Source organism: Strongylocentrotus purpuratus, unplaced genomic scaffold, assembly GCF_000002235.5.
Source record: "Strongylocentrotus purpuratus isolate Spur 01 unplaced genomic scaffold, Spur_5.0 spur5_scaffold_20, whole genome shotgun sequence".
Classification (NCBI taxonomy): Eukaryota; Metazoa; Echinodermata; class Echinoidea; order Camarodonta; family Strongylocentrotidae; genus Strongylocentrotus; species Strongylocentrotus purpuratus.
The window spans coordinates 46,146,939-46,168,290 of record NW_022145606.1 but is presented as its reverse complement, the minus strand read 5'-3'; the positions used below and the strand labels follow the sequence as shown (position 1 = coordinate 46,168,290).

Below are 21,352 nucleotides of genomic sequence, written 5' to 3'. Positions count from 1 at the left end.
CGGCACATGCGAGACACAGCTAGCCACAGCATTGCATTTATGCCTTTCCATGATATTTAATGATTTTTCAGCAAATTATTCATATTTTACAAGAGAAAGTCTTTCCATCCATCTATAATTTGTCCATAATTATCAGTTGTCATGAATTTTCTTTGAGTGACTACTTTAACACGGAGAAATAATGATGTGAAATATGGTATTTGCTCAGAGTAGGCAGGGCTTTGCAGGGTCAGCAATATTATGCACTTTAGTGGTCACTGGTCTTCTTAAGGAGATGAGATAATGAGAAGAGCGGACCAAAATGAGTTTTAGTATGTAAGAATACAGGCAAATGGGTTGGTTCCTAGTCTCAGTAGAAATGTTCTTTTTTAGGGGTTCATGATTACCATAATTCTGGAGATGAGAGAACTCCATGCAGTTGAACAGTTTAATTAAGATCTAATTGGACACATTTGCAAGTATTATAAATATTGGTACAAGTTTTGAAGTAGATAGAAGTGCTTTGTGATATCCTTGAAAGAATTAAGTGAAAGGGATGAGTTCAGGGAACACGTCACCTTGATGTCATCCAGAGGCTATTGCAGCTTCAAGAGTTGGGTTGAAATCAAGGACATTGGAAAAGCCAAAGTTAAGCAGAATAGATAAGGCAGCTTATGTGAGTTCTGGGCCCCATCTTACAAAGAGTTGCGATTGAATGTCCTCCAATCAATGGCAAGTTTGCAGTCTCCTATCTCTTATGTACATAGTTGCGACAGTGAAAAAAATACACGGGGGCTCAGGGCGAAATAGCCCCCAAAATGCCCAAAAGAGCCCCCGAAAATCAGAAAAGAGCCCCCTTAAATTTGCATAGAGTTCAATGCAAAACATATTTTAGAATGTTATTTTCATGCAGGCAAGGTTGAAAAGTAGCCCCCGAAAAATAAATATTAATTTTTTCCCTGAGTTGCGATTGATATCAACTTTTTGTAAGACAGGGCCCTGGGTGCTCCTGGAGCCAAAGCGTTGATGGGAACGTTAATTGTATGTTTAAGGGAACGTTAAGGGGACCAAACCAGGCTCCATATCATGAGGCAGGGGGTGTTTCACAAAACTTGCCATCAGTGACAAATGACAGTTTTTGTGATAAGCTACTGAAATCCTTGCTTCTGATTGGTTATCAGCAGATTTGTCAGTGATTTTTGTCATTTGTCATTGAAAAAAGGCTTTGTGAAACACCCCCCCCCCCCCCCAGATCTGTACAAAATGGCTTTCAGTCTGGGGCTGAAGGAAAACAAACATAGTTACAACTGCGTGGAAACATGTAGATGAGTTTATACTTGGTATATAAGAAATGCAATGAAGATGCATGCCAACCAAACACACTCTACAACAAGTAGAGGAAATGCATTAGGTGTCCATGGATGAGATGCTTTGTCCATGAGGGTATTGGCACAGCTGGAATAAAAGACAGTAGGGACACAAGGATCTTTCCAGATTCATATCACCAAGAGGCACTTCTTGCTACTGCTGATCATCTGCCAGCATGATGGTAGCAGTACACATGAAGCCAGAAGGCACCACATGCACATGTTAGAGCTTGGTAACTATAGTGTTGCTCACTACAAATTCGCTTTTAATTTCAAGAGTTCACTGTTCGGGAAGGATAAGTTTGGTTACTGCACCGCTGTTGGGGAAACAGTAATTTATTGATGTCCTTGGTGCTTTTTACACGGTTTTGAGTGACCTTTTCACCTGACCTCATCGCAGTACCTAGATGAAGCCCGTTAAAGGGGGTGTAGCATGGCAAATAAATACTGGTTAACGCCATCTACGACTTTGGATAACTGCACGTAAACCATTGGACTTGATTATAACGGTCAGCGTGCGCTAGCGTTCGCAAAACAGACCGCAAGTTCTCCTCACGCTTCGGTTTCGCGTATGTTGCACTCACGTGAATACTGCCGTCGCCTTGTCCGTAGTCGTATTGTACCCCTAGTCAGGCCACTGGAATGACACGTCTCGTCATGCTACACCCCCTTTAAGCATTGGGTAACCTTCCCATTTGTGTTAATTTCACTACATATTTGCAAGAAAGTGACTTAGCTTTGTTTAGTTTCTTTCAAATTAACATTCACAACAATGAACCTGCAGATTCACCTTTTTCCCCCATTTGTAAAAACAATATTCTGTTAAAGTAAAGAGCAGGAGACTTTATTTACACTTGAAGAGAAGGTTGAGTTCTGGGGAGAGGTGACAAATAATTTGTGATCGTTTTCATTGTAAGTATGCGAGTGCGGAAAAACATCAGAGAAAAAAAAAGGTTCCCTGAATAGCATGGCTCTTCAAGTGCCTTCATATTGTAAAAACGACATGTAACGGCTTAAAATTGAGGACCAAATTGTTATGCCACATGTTTGTGTACCCGGTAGTCTACAAGACTGGGCCAAATTTCTTATCATTTTGATGATCCCAGAACCTTGCAGTACACACCAATACTTATATGCTGCATGATCAACTTTCTCTGATCGATTCCACACCGTTCCTTTCACAATGCAATCGCATTACCAGAACTCAACTTTATCTTTAATCCTATTCAGATTTGACTTTGTGAGAAGACAAATTCACCGGGGCAATGTTAGGAATACTCTTTATACAAACATTAAGATGCAACATTATGCTATGGATGCTAGAGAAGGTTCACTAGCCAGAGGAATATGTGTCCCTTGTACCCCCAACCCCTCATCCCTCCCCTCCCCTCCCCTCCCCTCCCCAATATCACTTTTAGTATACATGGTAATTTAAATCAACTCTGTTTGAATCAGGCAAACCCTGATGTTTGTTATAATCTTGTGTTTTATACCCTTTCTAAAAAGTAATCTGAGCATACAATCCAAAGATTTGTTATTTTTTGTTACTGCATGATTTTACCAACTTAGTTTGTGCATTATTCATTTATTACAATTTTAATTTATCTCAGTAGGCCTGTTTTCATCAGCTCGAGATTGCCAATTAGCCCATTATTACTGATTTGGGAAATGAGCCCGAAGTTACAAATCGGGTCTTCATCACCTAGGTACTCGACCTTGAAACTCAAGCTCGAGATATTTTGCTCAGCGTTCGCGCATAGTGCGAGTCTTCGGGCTGGTGAAGACGTGCCGGACAAAAAGTGGGATAGTTTGCCAAATAGCAGGATATTTTGCAAACTAGCCCAAGATATCTTGGGATGATTACCAAATATCCCGCTAATTGCAGCTGCGGGCAGATGAAGACGCAAAGTAGCTGGATAATTGGCGATCGGGATAGTCAAAATAGCAGGTTATTTGGCAGTCTCGAGCTGATGACGACAGGCTTATATTATGTTCCATTCTAAATTTCTCTTTTACTTTTTTTTCTAATCCTTTAAACAATTATTTTGTTTATACACCGTGTTTCCCATTCATTATTTGCATGAAAATCTGTATCTGCATGGAATCTAATCATAACTTTTTTTGACAAACTTGTGAACTCAAGTCGCCTCTCATTCACTGTTCAGTTACAGGCATGCTTGTGTGCAAAGACTATGGGGGTGGAAATAGTTCCCCTGTGCAGGGTGAATGAGTGGTGGTGCCGCCGTTCATGAGAAAGCCAATGATTTTAAGATTAATACATCTATGTTTGATTTTGAATTACTAAAATAAGTTATATAGCATCTTAATATGCTCCAGATAATAATTATTTAACAAATATTTATAAAAAAAATCAGTTTTGTTTTGAGTCGGTAACTATACAATTGGACAATAAGTCGAATGGTATTTAAAAAAAGCTTCAAAATATATGAATACCCTAGCCTACAAAGAAAATGCATAGACTCTTTTTCTGCAATCACTATTCATGAAAGTAACAAAGAACTATCAGCCGTATCAAAAAGTATATGAGATCGTATGTTTTGCTCATCCTTTGCCTTCAGTTAGTAGACCGAGGCCGATGTAAACAAACATGATGAAGTAACCATAATGAATGATATTTCCTTCTTTTTTCTCTTTTTTTTACATGGGACACAGAGCATCATCTTGGGAGATACTACATCTGGTGTGGGAACCAATCTCCTGGGCGGACTCGGTACCAAAGGTACCACCATCGGTACCACCATCGGTGTCAAACCTCAGGCAACCGTCATTTCCCTCTCACCCAAACCACAAGGGGTTCAGCAGCTTGATTCACCATCAACACCAGATGTCAACAGGTTGGCTAATCTGAAGGTGCAAAGTGTGGCGGCGCAACTGACTGCGGGCGCCTCGGGTACCGGAGTCCAGAAAACCATTGTCCTGCCGACCAACTTGAAAGTGAATATGCACAACAAGCAATATAAGATTCTCTACGTGCAGAAGCCTGGGGCATCCAAACCTGAACTCTGTCTCCAACCATGCGCCGCTGATGATTCAACCGCTACTGGCGGTACCCTGCAAGGTGCGGTACCATTAGTGACGGTGCAGCAACCCCTACAACCAGTGCCTGCTGCTACCAGTGGAAGAAATATGCAGATTCATATGGTACCACAGGGTGGGAATAAAATTGTGATGCAGGCTGTAGGGGGTACTCCGCAAGGACAAGTAGCTCAAAATGTAGTGGTGCAGAATCCTGTACCCATACCCCAGGTTGGAAATCCAGCTGCGGGTAGCAATACCAGTGTAGTTAATATGATAACAACCCCTATACCACCGGTTCCACAAGCGGTTTACGCTCTTAGTACTGGTTCCCATGCACCAGTAGCGGGTATGCAGTCTAAGGTACCAGCTGGAAGGGCAGTATCAGTCATGTCGGCGCCTTCTATGCAAATGGCACCTTCAGTACAAATGGCTCCTTCGGTACAGGTTCCTTCAGCAGTGGGCTCAATATTGGTAGCACTACCGCCAAATCAAAGCACCGTTCTAGCAGGGAGTCCTTCCAAAGCTGTGGCAAACCAGATCGTTCACCTCATTGATTCTGGAGTAGTTGCACCTTCTGTATCACAATCTTTGGTTCCATCTGCAGCAGCATCTTTCAGTCCCTCTCTGGTACCGCCCATGCCAATGCTTTCCCATGTAGGACAGCCTATAACACCGCCGGTAGCATCAGATCAGGTTCTACAAAGCAACGTCATCTTACAGGCGGCGTCCGCCTCCGGTTTAATCTTGCCGGCGCCGGAACCTTCAATGAAACAAATTGTGGTGCAGGGAATGCCTCAAGGCAGCGATCAATGATTGAATGAGTGTACGTGCATCTAGAGAGAAACTTTACAGATTGTCATGCTATCTCAGTAGAATCCAATTCAAATGAAGTGTGTCTAGGCTTAATGAATATTGCAACTTCCTGGAGAAAATATTTGCATTCATTGCCTTGATTCTTTAGATTAGATTGTTTATCGTACTAGTTTTCCTTACAGGAAAGGTGGCCGGGAAGTGTCCACAGTGAGATGAAAATGTATTACACATGTGTCTCCTAATAATGGACTTTTAGTGTGCCAATGCTATACAAATAACCTGATTTTCCTTCTTTCCTTTTATGTGATGTGCAGTTCCCCTGGGCCCCATTTCACAAGACTTGTCATCAGTGACAAATGACAGTTTTTGTTATAAGCTAGTGAAATCCTTGCTTCTGATTGGTCATCAGCAGATTTATCACTGAGTTTTGTCATTTGTCATCGGAAAAAGGCTGTGTGAAATGGGTCCCTGATCTCTAGAGGAAACTTTGGTTGACTGCATTAAATAATATTTTTCTGTAAATTTCCTCTTGGTCCATTGTGTTAACATCCAGCAGCATACAACCAGAAACATTCATGCACAGTTGCACACATTGTTATTTGTCAATTTCATGAGATGATGAGTCTTATGTTGCAGTGGTTTCTAACTCCATCAGCGCTCTCAGCAAACTTGTGTTAAAGCCCCACCAGGCCTTAAATTTCAATATTTTTAGGGCAAGGCCACTTTTCTGTAGGGCACATTCCTATAGTACAGCACAAATAGGAAGAATTGGAAAGGGCACACAAAATCTCCAAGGCCAGTGAGAGGGGCATTGAGGCCAATCAAAGGGGCATCCAAGGCCTGGCCTTGGATGGCCTTGGATTAATTTAAGCCCTGCCCCACTGTGCTACTTGTAGCTACTTGCTCCCTTTATATAGAAAGCAATGCCTAATCAGTGCCTGTTGGTCCCCTATGATCCTCTTTTTCTTATGTTAATTGAGAGATGAGTTGATGAGATAGCCACCTGTCAGTGACCTTGCTGGAGGGTCTAATCCCTCCTGTCCACACTAGTACAGACGGCCTTCAAACCTCTTGCATTTGGAAGTTTTTATAGGGTGTTGCTATGTGGGGCAAACTTTGGATGAGGATGTAGGTCACCTAGGGCAACTATCATAGTAGATATGTCTTTGAAATGTGAGCACACGTCTGTGAACGGGTCTACTGAGGAAGTTGAGTCATATGTGTGTATTTCTTTGAAACAGGAAAAATGAGTGAACTGATGCTAGTTTTAAAATAATTATATTGACAGGACGATGCAGAATATGAGACTGCACATTAAAAGACGCAATTGCAGATGTTGTACAGGTACATGTAATAGCAAAGTTGATGAGGTGCGGAATACTATTTTTTATAAGACTGGTAGATAGATAGATAATCATGCACATACAAGGATTGTTTTAGTAACTATTTCTGATGTTGTTGAAACTAGACACTTGAAAGATACATGTATTGTAAACACCCCCCCCCCCCCCCCCTCCCCTCCACTTTGTGGTCACTTTAAAGCATAAAGTTAACACCTGAATCATTCATACCTCTTGTAAATTAGATGTTGTTGGTATCTTTCAAAAATGAAAGGTTGATTTGTTGAATTATGGTATAGCCCTTTGTCGAATGCATTATGATGTACGGTAAGCTTATATGTCCCATTCCTAAGAATCATTAGGACAAATCAATTTTTCACATACTGAAAAAATTACAAAACTGGGTAACCTTATGAATAATTTAGTTGTTAACTGAAAATATCTGTTTATCTGTAAACGTTGTTTCATCTTTGAATGCACATATGTGTAGTAATATTTAAGATTTTCATGGAAAATCTCATTTTTATTATAATTTTGTTTTTGTATTTTGCTGAATATGTTCATGGTTTTTCTTGTTCTACTTAGCTACTAGAAGAATTACAATAAGATGATAATGATTGTAATCTGAAATGAATAATACTTTAAAAGTTACATGCTGCGCTTAGTGACCAAAATATTTAAAGGTTATTTGGGAAATTTTGAAAAGGTCAGGATTTAGATTTCTTCATATTCCATTTGGCATACATGTACGGAGATGGACTGTATACTTGACAAATTTTGCCTGGATATTCCTGCCTTTCAATAAATCACTTGTGTAGAATTTTTCGAGATATTTCAACCACGGCTAATTCTCGACTATGAACTTGTGAAGTTTGTACAGCAGTGTATTTCCTCTCATATTTTGATAATTACTAATTTCACATTCTTCCTGTATCTTTGTTAAGGCCTGTACAGTGTGAGAGCAAAAAAAAGTTTACACTTAGAAAATTGCTAATTTAAAAAAAAAATCATCTACCAGTAAATCAGTATACATCTTATGAAATAGTGTTTTATCCCAAATCATTTGGTATCATCTATGTTAAGTATGTGTTCACGGTTGGATGAACAGGAGACATTGTTTGCGAGAGTGCAAAAATCAATTAGTCCAAAGTAGTAAATGTAATGTTAGAATAAAATAATTGGGATTTGGGTACTAATTCTGTCTTTGCAGATCCAAATAACAATGCTAACAAAATTAATCATGCCGCACATTATCAAATATCAAAGAACTTTTGTGCGCCTGTGTGTTTGTAGGTGTGTGTGACTTTGCTTCTGCATAAAGCATATGCAATGCATCACATTTGATACATTCAATTCTGCGTAAGTCAATTTTTGCACTTTCGCAAACAATGCCTCCTGTTCATCCAACCGTGAACACATACTTAACATAGATGATACCAAATGATTTGGGATAAAACAATCTTTCAGTTTCAAAGCATGTATGATAACCTTTCATTCATAGCTGACTTTTAAAATAAATGCCAATTTTTCTGAGTGGAAGCTTTTTGTTAACTCGCACGGTATTTGTTAATGACTACATACAGCAAAATCTAGGGTAGCCTATACCACTAGTAACTATACACGTTTCATGTTTCTATTGTAAGTAAACATGACTGTCTAGCTCAAGTTTGTATTTGATTTTTGATTGTACATTTATTTCAATGTAAGACTAAGTTTAAAAGCTGTTCTGTTTCTCAGAAAATTCATATTTTTGACCTATTTGTGAAGGAAATTAAACAGGTATTCAGGAAAGAAATATGAAAGTTGTGGTATTTCATTTTTATTTGGGTGTGTGTTTCTTGGCAAGGTTGAGGTATTTTGTTGCGGTCCCAACTGATTTTACTAAGGAATACAGGTAAATTTGTTGGTAGGGTATCCAAAAGCCAATAGCAAGTTGTTTTGAATGGAAGCAGAAAAGGGAAAGAAAGAGGATAGTGAAAGTTTGAGAAAGAAATTGAATAATACTGAAAAGAAACTGCTTGTGATATCCGATTCATCTTGTCCAATTTTACTGACGACATCTAAGATTCTAGTACATTTATAGATCATGTAAAAGAATACTTTGGGTTTACTGTTGAACGCAGAAAACCTAAATGTTGTATTCTGTTATCAATATTCAACTTTAAACACATCTGTTTTGAAAATTCTTGCATCCTCATTCACATTATGAAACAATTCGTCCTTGTTTTCACGAAGTGACGGTAGTGAGGAAAATCGTAACGCAAAGTGATTGCAATTTGTTTTCACTACCGTCACTTCGTGAAAACAGCGACGAATTAAAGTGAAATTCTGCCATCACATTGTTGAGGTTCCCAACACTTTAAGAGGGGTTTTGATATTAATAGCTCTACTAGAGCTCAAATCAGACCAAATACGCGATGAAATGTCACATTAATGCTCAATGCATGTTCAAGAATTCCTCAAAACTATAACATCTGGGGTGTTTCACAGAGATTTTAAGTAGAACTTAACTCTTAAGTTGGACTTAAAAATTATGGAGAGCCATTTGTAGCCTTAAAATAAAATATATTCAAAAGCAAATATTCAAGTATTTTATACTTTCATAAATTCCACATCAAGGACATGAAATCTCCCTTGATAGAAAATATGAATGATATAATTCAAAATATTTTCAAAGATGCTAACAGCATTCCATAATTGTTGAGTCAAATTTAGAGATAAGTTCAACTTGGGATCTTTGTGAAAACACCCCACCCCCATGGCGCACCAGGTGACTATATTCCTTGGTCTCGCCCATATACATGTATGAGAGCGAAGACAATAGAGTAAAGGTGAAAGCCTGAAGCAGGTGAAATGAGCGAGATGTAAACTGTTAGGCCCGAATTCACAAAGCAAGGTTTGAGCTCAGACCAAGGTTTGAGCTCAAACCTCCTTTTGTTTCGCCAAACCTCCTTTTGTTCTTTACAAACCAGGTTTGTAAAAAACGCGTAAAACGCGTCATATGACGTACGAAAACCAAGGTTTGTCGACAAACCTCCTTTGTGAATTCGGGCCTTAAAGTTTGCCTATTAAAGACGTTTGAATACACTTGCCTCTTTTCATGAAATGATTATGACAGTATAATTTATTCTTCTTAGAGATAAAGTTCAAGATAAATTGTGCATGTATTTTCTTGATCATTTCGTGAAAAGGGGTAAGATAAGTTTGTCCTAACTTGATAGGCAACAGCAGTGGCATATATAGTTGCCTGTTGGGTGGGGAGGGGGCACATATCCTGCACCCCTTCCCCTATTGAGTGGTGAAAGAGATAAAGAGAAGGGAAAAGGATGAGAAAAGAACACCTAGGTGGTCAGGGGATCAAGACTCCCTAAATCGGGAGCCTTGCATGTACACATTTCACTTTCCAAGACTGGTGCAGGCCCCGCAAAACCACCCCCCCCCCCCCCCCCATTTGTTCCAGTACCCCTAATTGGGTGAAGTCCAGGGGGGTATTCACAAAGATCCTAAGTTGAACTTATCTCTAAGTTGGACTTAAAAATTATAGAAAGCCATTAGCATCTTTGAAAATATTTTGAAAGGCATAAAATGTTGATCCAAATCATTCATATTTTCTATCATCAAGGAGATTTCATGTTCTTGATGTGGAATTTATAAAAAGTCTAAAATACTTGAATTTCTGCTTTTGAATATATTTCATTTTAAGGCTCCAATGGCTGTCCATAATTTTTAAGTCCAACTTAGTGTTAAGTTCTACTTAGGATCTTTGTGAAATACCCCCCTGCTATAGTATATATATATGCAACTGACGAGTTTATGAAAGCGAAGGAAGAGGTTATCGCTTGTGTATTGAGGATAGAAGAGAGTGAGAAAGGAAGAAAAAAAAAGGTTGAGGATATAATAGAAATAGAGGAGAGTTGAGCCCACTGTGTAGAACATTATGCTTGTTCTGATTCCCTTGATTGTGCCGAGCTCTAGTGCATTCTTGCGCTCCCTCTTCTCTCTGTCCTGTTTTATCTCTTGCTCTCATTTTTATTTTATTTTCTTGCTCTCTCTCTCTCTCTCTCTCTCTCTCTCCATCTCTCTCTCTCTCTCTCTCTCTCTCTTACATAAAGAAAATACGAATGTAATATTTTGCCTTGATTAAGACAAATTGAACATTTTATCAGAAGGGTGAGAAAGAAATGGGGAGGAAATTAATCAAAACGAATATTTAAGATACCTAATTAAAGGTAAAGACCAGTATTGGAAACGCCCCAATTTCAAAAAATGAAATGGAAGCTCTCGTTACCAATCATGTGAAAGAATATGTTTTGACTAATACATGATGATAAAAAATTTGCTGGGAAACCGCCTACTAATTCATATATTTGGTAAATTTGTTTCTCTCATGGTCTGTACAGATATAGGGTAGTCCCGATACATCTTTCTGTGTATAGTGCTTGTAACTTTACGAAGAATGGGCCAAATTTCTTATCATTTTGATGATTCCAGAACCTTGCAGATGCTAGATGCTAGATGATCTACCTTTTCTGATCGATTCCACAACGTTTCTTTCACATGCAATGCAATCGCATGACCATAACTGGTCTTTACCTTTAATGTTCGTTCGTGGTGGATACGAATGCAGGTTTATTAAAATGTAAAATAATTACTTATAGAGCGATGATAAATCAATTCTTTAACGTTGATTGATTCATTGATGAATGTGGTGGCTTGTCGGTTACGAACAACAGGCTCCAATATCAACCTAATCCAGGCGCGTACGCGGGGGGGGGGGGGGGTAACCCCCTTGAATTTGTGTTATGTGTATGTTTTGTGTATTTTGGGGGGAACCCCCCCCCCCCCCTCCCCTTTTTTTCGAAAACAAAAAGTCCTTGTAGATGACTGTCGATGGGTCTAAATTTCAAATTTCGGGACCCCCCCCCCCAAAAAAAAAAGTCCTCTTAACCCCCCCCCCCCCCCCCCCCCCCCCCCCCACCCCCCGCTTATTCAGCGGCTGGCTGAGTCGTTGCGATTTTTTTGGGGACTCCCCCCAAAAAAGTGTCCTCTAATACCCCCCCCCCCCCCCCCCCCCAACAACAACAAAACACCAGCCACCCTGGAGTGGGCAACTCTATTCGCAAGCACACTTTGTGTGTGTGTGTGTGTGTGTGTGTGTGTGTGTGTGTGTGTGTGTGTGTTTGTGAGCAATTTTGACAAAGGTGTGAATTCATACTTGATTTCTGATGTATTTATTTAAAGCTTACATTTTTAGTTTTTTTCATTTCTTGACGTAGGATATAAATGAAATGAACACCGCACTTATTTCGTGTCACCTGTCATCTTCAAAGGCTGGTTCCTCAGAAACTAGTGCTATTAAAGCCAGTCACAAATATTTTATGATTTCAACTGAAGCCTGTCAGAGCATAGGGTGCATGGTAAATTTTATTTATATTCATGTTTTGGCATATTATGATCTATGGTTGGAGCGACGTTGCGGCTTATGAGGATTTTTCATACTCGGATCATGAATATTGGCAGCGAATTGAATCATATTGAAAAGGATACAATTCCTAGTTGTACTCGATAATTCTCAGTTAACATTATTCTCTCTCTCTCTTTCTCTTGCATAAAGAAAATAGGAATACAATATTTTGCCTTGATTACGATAAATTGAACATTTTATCAGTATTTAACAGGGAGAAAGAAATGGGGAGGAAATTAATCAAAACGAACATTTAAGATATCTATTAAAATGTTCATTCATGACCGATTCGAATGCAGGTATATTAGAATGTAAAATAATTAACTATAGAGCGATGATAAATCAATTATTTGACGCTGATCGATTCATTCAATAATAGTACATGCATGTGGTGACTTGCGGGATACGAACGGCAGGCTTCGATATATATACTCAATCTACCAAACAATACGAAATCTGGCTGTAGTTAAGATACAGACTAGAAATTAAATATAAAATGGAGATGCCAGAATGATGACAATGACAATGATTAAAAGTTTTACTAAAAAATGGTCAAACAATTTGTTCTGAAGTCATATTTCTCGGATTTTGAGCAAATTTTATCCACCAGCATAATCATGCTGAACACGATATCCAATTTTACATGCGGTGACTTGTCGGTTACGAACAATTACCATGATAAAAAGTTTGAATAAAAATTAATCAAACAATTTGTTCCAAGGTCATATTTCTCGGATTTTTGGAAAGTTTTATCCACCAGCATAATGGTGAACACAAAATCCAATTTTACATGCGGTGACTTGTCAGTTCATACGAGCAGATGGTCGTGGCAGGCTTTAATGATATTCTACAAAACTAGAAGCTATCTAGACTACTTCAACATTCATCTGGGTAGAGACGCTTCGTCACATCAAGCTACGAGAAAGAATATCATCATCTCACAGAATTCTACTCGAACACCGCATCGAAATCAGGTAGGCCGCCTATACAGTCCTTACGTTATGCCTCTTGCTCATGAGACATCTTTCTGATTGCGTCAGTTTGTAATTGTGTCGATAATGATATCTAGAGCGCTAAAAAAAAAGTGAATTAAACTGATTGAATCTTTGTGCAGCACAAAACTTACAACCATTCGGTAAAAGGGTCTAAAAATCTTAACTTAGGTGAATGCAAATCACTCAAGTCGATTCGAAAACTAATGGTCGTTATTTTCCCACTAAAAGCCATTTTCAAGCCCTTTCGTTTTGAGGGAAGTTCTAAATTAGTATTGTCTTTCGAATGCCATTGGAATGTCCTTTTCATTTTAAGTTGGCCTGCAAATGGGGCATCTTTAAAGAGAAGGTTGAGTTCTGGGGAGAGGTGAAAAATAATTTGTGAGCGTTTATATTGTTAATTTTATGCAAGTGTGGAAGAACATCAGAGAAAAAAATGTTCCCTACATGGCTCTGATTCAAATGCTTTCATATTCTAAATATGACATGTAACAGCTTAAAAGGGTGGACCACAATTATGTACCCCACATGTTTGTGTCGTCCCATATACATCTTTCTGTGTACAGTGCTTAATTGTTACTTTTACCAAGACTGGGCCAAATTTCTAATAATTTTGAAGATAAGTTCCAGAACCTTGCAGTACACACCAATACTTATATGCTACATGATCAACTTTTCTGATCGATTCCACACGGTTTCTTTCAAATCAAATCAAATCATTTATTTCCAAATCCAACATCAATTAAAAACTATCTGTAAAAAACAGTCAATAGGCAATAAAAACATTGTAAAACTATGACATTTCAATCAAACGATTAAGAAGAAAACAAAACAAAACAAGTATAGCAATAAAAGAGAAACAAGGTACAGGCTATACATTAAAAACTTAAGTGGATAATTGGAAAATGGTGAACACAATAAAAGCCAGGTTTTTGACCTGTTTGGGTGTGTTCACCTAGTTTGTATATTTGTTTGTTTTACATTATTATTATAAAAAATAGATATTGGTCGAATAATACATGAAACATAGAACATGAGAACATGAGGACATAAACATGAAAAACATTATATACAAAAAACATATAAGAGCATCAAACAGTATGGTATGAGATGGTAGGATAATTTAAGAAAAGATATTTAACAAATAAAAAGTAATTAATATGAACAGATTAAATGTTTGATTCTCCTGCTTCTATTCTGTGAAAGTGCAACTAATGTGTCGAATCCTTATCATCGTATTCTTAAGGAGGGTGGGGTAAAGCCGTTAACTACCTGCACTACAGCAGTGCAGAAGTGGGCCGGGAACATCGTCTTTGAACAGGGCATTAAAAACATTCTCAGTTGTTTGGTTTCAGAAAACGAACAATATGATTAAATGTGGACATTCTGAAGCCTTCCACCTTGCATTCATCAGAGCAAACCGCAACTCCCTTTTTTTCCCGGCAGCCAATCGTCTCGAAGCCCGTTATTTTTCGCGCAACTTGTTCTCTCAGTTTCCGTTATTACTTCATATTGTCCGATTTCGGCTTTCTGTTCATTCTTGATGAGCGGTAAAAGGAAAGTTTCAGTACGTCACTATTCTATACTAATATTTTTTATTATGTTGCAATTTCACCGTAGCTTTGACCAATAATCAAAATGTAATTCATGTTGATTCTATTTTCCTTAGACTTTGAAATGCGGGCGTCAAAAACCATGATTGCTCTCTACTTTCTGATTGCATTTGCCGTGGCAGCAAGTATTTCATCAGTCGAGGAAGATGAGATCGACAGTTCTGATGAGTTGAATGTCAGTGAGAACACCAAGAACGATACAGCTGGTAAGCAATAAGCCAGTTCGTAAATTAGCTTCGGAACGCATGACCCCAAATATCCACAGATCTCTTACACCATGGATACGTCCCACTTGTGCATTTTAGAATAATCACTGTCGAAGTGATGGAGGTGCTTCATGAATTTTTGTTTACCCTCTTGAGAAGAATATACTTCCACCTGTGTATCAGAATGTACTGTCGGTACATAAATGACTACATGAGCACGATACGAGTATTCGTCTCAATGGTTTTACAATTTGGGAACGAATTACCTTTATCTGCACATGCACAAATCCTAATTACGAACTCGCTTATTCATTGTAATGTTGTCAACCAACTAAACGAATAACTAAAGCATAATAATTCAAAACACTCGACCTATACAAAAATCCAATAACCGTATATTTGTGCCAATATCACAATGATGTTTTTACATAATAATAATAATAATAAATAATAACAACATTTATAATGCGCACAAATCCACCCCAAGAGATGCTCAAGGCGCCTAACAAGGTAAGTACATTGAACGAAAATAATTTAACATAATTAAATATAATTCAACAACGTTAATTACATCATATTTTGAAATACACTACGTCTTAACTAAGGAATTCAGACATTAGATAGGTTTTCAATTGTTTTGGGAACACATTTTGATTGGCTGACATAATCAAAACAAGTTTCCAGAAAGTGTGCACTGAGGTTTGATGATAAAGTAGGGGATTGTTCACAATTGAATGTGATCAGGGGGGTGTTTCACAAAGATCCTAAGTACAACTTAACACTAAGTTGGACTTAAAAATTATGGACAGCCATTGCAGCCTTAAAATGGAATATATTCAAAAGCAGAAATTCAAGTATTTTAGACTTTTTATCAATTCCACATCCAGAACATGAAATCTCCTTGATGATAGAAAGTATGAATGTTTGAATCAACATTTTGTGCCTTTGAAAATAACATTTCCAAAATATTTTTAAAGATGCTAACGGCTTCCCATAATTTTTAAGTCCAACTTAAAAAGTTCAACTTAGGATCTTTGTGAAACACCCCCAGAGTTGTTTTCATTATTGAAATGATATGTATGTCATTAGGCGGTGTCACACAGAGGCCAAAAATCCGGATTTTAGTTATCCTCTAAATGGCTGTCTGTCATCAATTTATTATCCCTTCAAAAATCCCTTCAAAAATCCTCTAACGAAGCAAGATAATTCTTCCTTGAAAGGATTTTTGAAGGGATTTTTCTGTCTGACACCGATCTTGAAATAATCCCTTTAAATAAGCATTGTGACATCACACGTTTAAATGCGTGGTGTCACAATGCTTATCTACCTAAACGGTGCATGCGCAATATGGCCCATCAAAAATCCGGATTTTATTTATCCGGTTTATTCGTAGCCTGTCTGTCACCCGGGCCCGGCCCCCACTCAGTGTTATTTAGGGTACGCATATGCGTGTTCCAAGCGACCCCCCCCCCCCCTTTCAGCAAAAGTCCGGTGTGTAAAGTCAATATGGGTCGACCTTTTTCTTTTGTTATACGAGCCTTTTTCAGCACCCTCCCCCCCCCCCCCCCCCCTTTTCAGCAAAAGTTCGGTGTGTAAAGTCAATACGGGTCGACCTTTTTCTTTTGTTACGAAAGGACATTTTGGTAACACACATGGGGTCCGTCCATTCTCGGAGTGGGGGGGGGGGGGGCACCCGGGCTGTCACCAGTCTGTCACCGACGTAAATGAAAAAACTAGATTTCTAAGATATGGTTTATTCAAGATCGGTCGGGATTAATTTTCTGTGTGACACCGCCTTATTCTCATTTCATTAATACCCTGCTTTACTTCTTCTTCCATTGCATGTAGTACATCCCTCTAAAAGAGTATTGTCGTACTTTAATTGCTTCATCTCCTTCTCTATTAAAATAAACGCGCATAGGAACTTCATGCGTTGTGATATGCGCAATAGAACTATTGTTTGTCATTATTGTAATGGGCCCGCAATGGGTCGGTGACAATTACAACTTCAGAAACAAAATGAAAACGAAAGAAGCTCGGATATACAGTTGAAGTCCACTTTATTATTTATAAAGTCAGCCGAAGCTTCAGTAGTTACTAAGAAGATTAATTATTTAAAGACATTTTAAAATAGCTTATTCTCTCAGAGGCTGGGCGCGCCCCTATAGCCTATACTAGCAGCACATCCTTACCATAGTAACGGAACAAAATAAACTCTGCTACAAATCCCGCACATGGCATTTAAATACTCCGGCACCCGACGAGGCTTAAATATCACATGATCTTATTTTCGTAATGTAACCAAATTTAATGCACAAGTCTTTGTAAAGTGCCTCAATACAAATTATATCATTCACCTGATAAGAATAATAGTATTTCAATAGACAGAATCCGAACAGCATACATTAGTAGTTGCCAGGTTGGACAAACATTATGGCTTGACCTACCTAGCAACACTTAATATATATACAGTTGCATTCTGACTATTGAAATACTATTATTCATATATCAGGTGAATAAAATATAAGGCACGTAATATCGGTCTAATGAATTGACCTTTCATGTATATTTCTCAAGATCACATGCAATCATACTGTCACTTGACGACAAAGGAATGTTTATGATTATTACTCTTGTTCGTTATTCTTCGTTCAATTTCGTGTACAAGTTAGTGTTATAGGCCGATATAGTTACTAGTGATTTTTAATAAGCGAGTTCGTAAATAGCTCTCGAACGCATGACCCCAAAATATCCACAGATCTTAGACACGATGGATACTTCCCACCTGTGCATTTTAGAATAACCAATGCCATAGTGATGAATACTGATTACATAACTTTCATGAGCACGATCCGAGTAGTCGTCTCAAAAGTTTTACAATAAGGGAGTTTACAGATAGCACATGGTACAAATGACCCCAAATATCCGCAGATCTTTTACACATGTTACACAAAGTTCCACTTTGAGCATCTTAGAATAACTGCCAAAGTCCTAAATGTGCTTCATGAATACCTTTTGTTTGCCCTCTTGAGAAGAATACTTCCATCTGTGTATCAGATAATTGTACTGTTGGTGCATAAATGAATACTGATTACATAACTTTCATGAGCACGATCCGAGTATTCGTCTCAATGGTTTTACAATTTGGGTACGAATGATCTTTATCTGCCCATGCGCAAATCCTAATTACGAACTCACTTATTGTAGTTGTGACAAGCTTCATTCTCTCCTCTTGGTGCTACAGACATCCAGCTGAAGGGATGGCCCTATTATACAGGATCACAAAAGTAGCATCAGCTATGTTCTGATAAGGAGCACTAAAGATCCGCATCTTGATCTTGTCCAAAAGGTATGTCACGGGCTCATGAAGATGCATGCAATTTGACGGACAAAGAGAAAGGACAAAATATACAGTTCCTCATTCTACCCTCAACAATTGCTGTGGTAGACAAAGGAACATCCCTTCACTGCTGTGTAGAACAGGTGTCACGTGCATGTTCACCATCCTGTTCTACACGTTTTTACATAATAGCAGCCCAGGTCGAAATTCCATTAGGATCCGATCCTATTGGACCATCAGAAACCATTAGAGCTATTGGTGTCTAATGGTTTCAATAGGGAAAGTGAAATGATGGACCCACAGAAACCATTAGAAAATATCTATTGGACCAACACAAACCCACAGAAAGAAATGCTGATGGACCAACAGAAAGCTTCTATTGGACCAGCATCCACCCATGTCTTCTATGGGTTTCTGTTGGTCCATTAGAGGCTGTTCACACCGGCAAGGATAGCGCGCGCTAGACCGCGCTATCTCTGCGGTTTGGAAGGTACAACGTCGTTTCGGTCCGCCCAACAGCGAGCCACGGCGAGCCAAAACGGCGTGCCACTGGAGCACTTCTTGGGGGTGGTCCACGAGAGAGAGCGTGGTTTAGCGCGCGCTAGAAAAAAAGGGGTGCTACAATAGACCGCGCTATCTCATTGCGGTGTGAACAGCCTCATAGATATTTTCTTCTATGATGGGTTTCTGTTGGTCCATTAGATATTTTCTATGGGTTCCTGTTGGTCCACTAGAGATCTTTCTATGGGTTTCTAATGGTCCCATATTCTGAATTCCCTATTGAAACCAATAGTCCAATGGCTTCTATTGGTATATCAATAATGATAAATCAAAATCGATTTTAGCAACTGTCCACCAAAAAAAAAAGGATATTCTAATTTCAATTGCATTAACTCCATCACATAGATCTCTTGAAGTGAGTTTGAGAATATCCTTTATTTTAACTGAATGCTTGTACTATTGTATATAATAAACATACATGAATTGTTTCTTGGTTAGTATTTTATAGTAATCATTATAATCAATATATCTATTGCTAAAACGTGAATGAAATTGTAACATGATTAAACAAATAATCTGTTGGTCATTAGTTGCCAAAAGAAAATAAAAATCACAAAATTGATGTACATTGTCATAAGTTGCTTAACAAATTATGATAAATGTAATTTTCTGTGAACACGTATAAAGTAATCATGAATATGCATGAGATAAATTTAGCTGTTGGTTTCTATTGGTTTCTATTGGACCTATTGGTTTCTATTGGTCCCATTGGGTTCTATTGGTCTCATTGGTTTTCTATTGGTCCTATCGGTCCTATTGGGCCTATTGGTCCTATCGGTTCTATTGGTTTCTATTGGTCTTATTGGTTTATATTGGTCCTATTGGTTTCTATTGGTCCTATATTGGTCCTATTGGTTTCTATTGGTATTATTGGTTTCTATTGGTCCTATTGGTTTCTATTGGTCCTATTGGTTTCTATTTCTATTGGTTTCTATGGGTGCTATTGGTTTCTATTGGTTTCTAATGGTTAGAATGGTCTCTATTGGATTCAATTCTATGGGTCCAACAGAAACCAATAGACTCCAACAGAAACCATTAGAGACCAATAGAATTTTTCTAATGGTCTCTATTGGTCTCTATGGGATTTTCGACCTGGGAGTGAAGGGATGTTCCTTTGTCTACCACAGCAATTGTTGAGGGTAGAATGAGGAACTGTATATTTTGTCCTCTTTCTTTGTCCGTCATGTTGATAGTGATGGCTTCAGTCCATTAGCCACATACTTGTCCTGTGAGGTGTGGCTGTTTTGAGCGTACACCGTCAATCCTTAGTTCTGGACCCTTTTATTGAATTTTTTATTCGCCGACTATAAGCGTTAAGCCGAGTGATGGCGCGATCTTTAGTGACGGCGCGATCCCGAGAAAATTTCCGGACCGGTTCTCGATCGGAATGGGGCCGTGACTAAAGATCGCGCCATCACTCGGCTTAATTAACGCTTATAGTCGGCGAATAAAACAAAATCAATAAAATGGTCCAGAACTATAATACTATGAATCCTCGATCAATGATCAATGGTGAACATCAAACCTATATGAATATCTTTTCAATCGAGTACAATTTCCAGTTTTTTTTTGTTTTTTTGTTTTTTTTTGGGGGGGGGGGGGGAGGAGTGAGCACATTTTTTTTTTTTGATCCTCAAAAAAAAATTCAATTTGCACCCCCCCCCCCAAAAAAAAGGTAAAAATCACGTGATTTTACATGATTTTTTTTTCTCAAGGGGGGGGGGGGGGGCGGGCCCCCCGGCCCCCCCCCCCCTGGATCCGCCACTGACCAACACTGTATTGTTTAACCAAAGTTGGGTCCATTTCACCGAACAAACATGCATGCATATTCCCATTTTTACCTCTTATATGTAAAATGTTACCTAATTCTAAACTGCTCTAAGAGTGCACAGATTTTCATTATCCCGCTTACCCACTATCAGAATCGCAACATAATATAGTATCGAACTCCTGTTTCTGAAATGTAATCGCTGCGTGCACATATTGTAAGGATACAACAACAAAAAATGGGAACAAATTATATATTTAATTCATTTTTATATTTGCCATTTTCTTTTATTTTAACAGCATCGTAATCCTCCAAGTAATAGTAGCATCGACAAGTTCGGGAAGCAGACTAGCTGGATCTTCTTCGTGTGGTCAGACGACTTCTCTGTTTATTGAGACTTTTGTCAAATTAATGCGAGAAAAATAATCATTGGTGATCAGTCATCACTGACATTAACCCTATAGCCATCAAATTCATGCAAAACATTGCCCCCCCCCCCTCCCCCACTCTGAATCTTGCCTTTTAAATTAAACAAAATCAATAAATATATATAATACAATTTACAGTCAGTTTCAAAGTATAGTATCAATACGCCTATATGTAGCCTAATGTTTTGTTGAAAGCTGGGGGGTGTTTCATAAAGCTGTTCGTGAGTTACGCATGACTTTACGAACGACTTGTATATGAAAAGCCAAATGGGATGCTCAATCATTATTGATTATTATTTATTAAGTTGAACTGTGCAGATGTAGATTAGTATTATAACAACCATTTTTAATGTAAAGTTTATTTTTTGCCATAATTTAATTGAGGTTATTGGAAATATCAGAAAACACTTCGGGCATCCTATCTGGCACTTCATATACAAGT

General features: G+C 38.4%; 1 protein-coding gene and 1 long non-coding RNA gene across 3 annotated transcripts in view; both read left to right on the top strand.

The window, feature by feature from the left end:
- Nucleotides 1-5,572, top strand: part of LOC115918894 — a 33,689-nt gene extending 28,117 nt beyond the window's left edge. For both annotated transcript variants that reach the window (XM_030993497.1, XM_030993495.1), the window contains exon 16: nt 4,020-5,572. In XM_030993497.1, the coding sequence (XP_030849357.1) occupies nt 4,020-5,198 (1,179 nt within the window). In that variant the 3' untranslated portion in view covers nt 5,199-5,572. The remainder of the gene's footprint in view (nt 1-4,019) is intronic.
- A 7,269-nt stretch (nt 5,573-12,841) lies between these two features.
- On the top strand, nt 12,842-21,155 carry LOC105438642. The gene is made up of 4 exons (XR_971031.2): nt 12,842-12,976; nt 14,664-14,813; nt 18,058-18,162; nt 20,782-21,155. It is a non-coding gene; the product is annotated as an uncharacterized LOC105438642 (long non-coding RNA).
- Nucleotides 21,156-21,352: the final 197 nt, after the last annotated feature.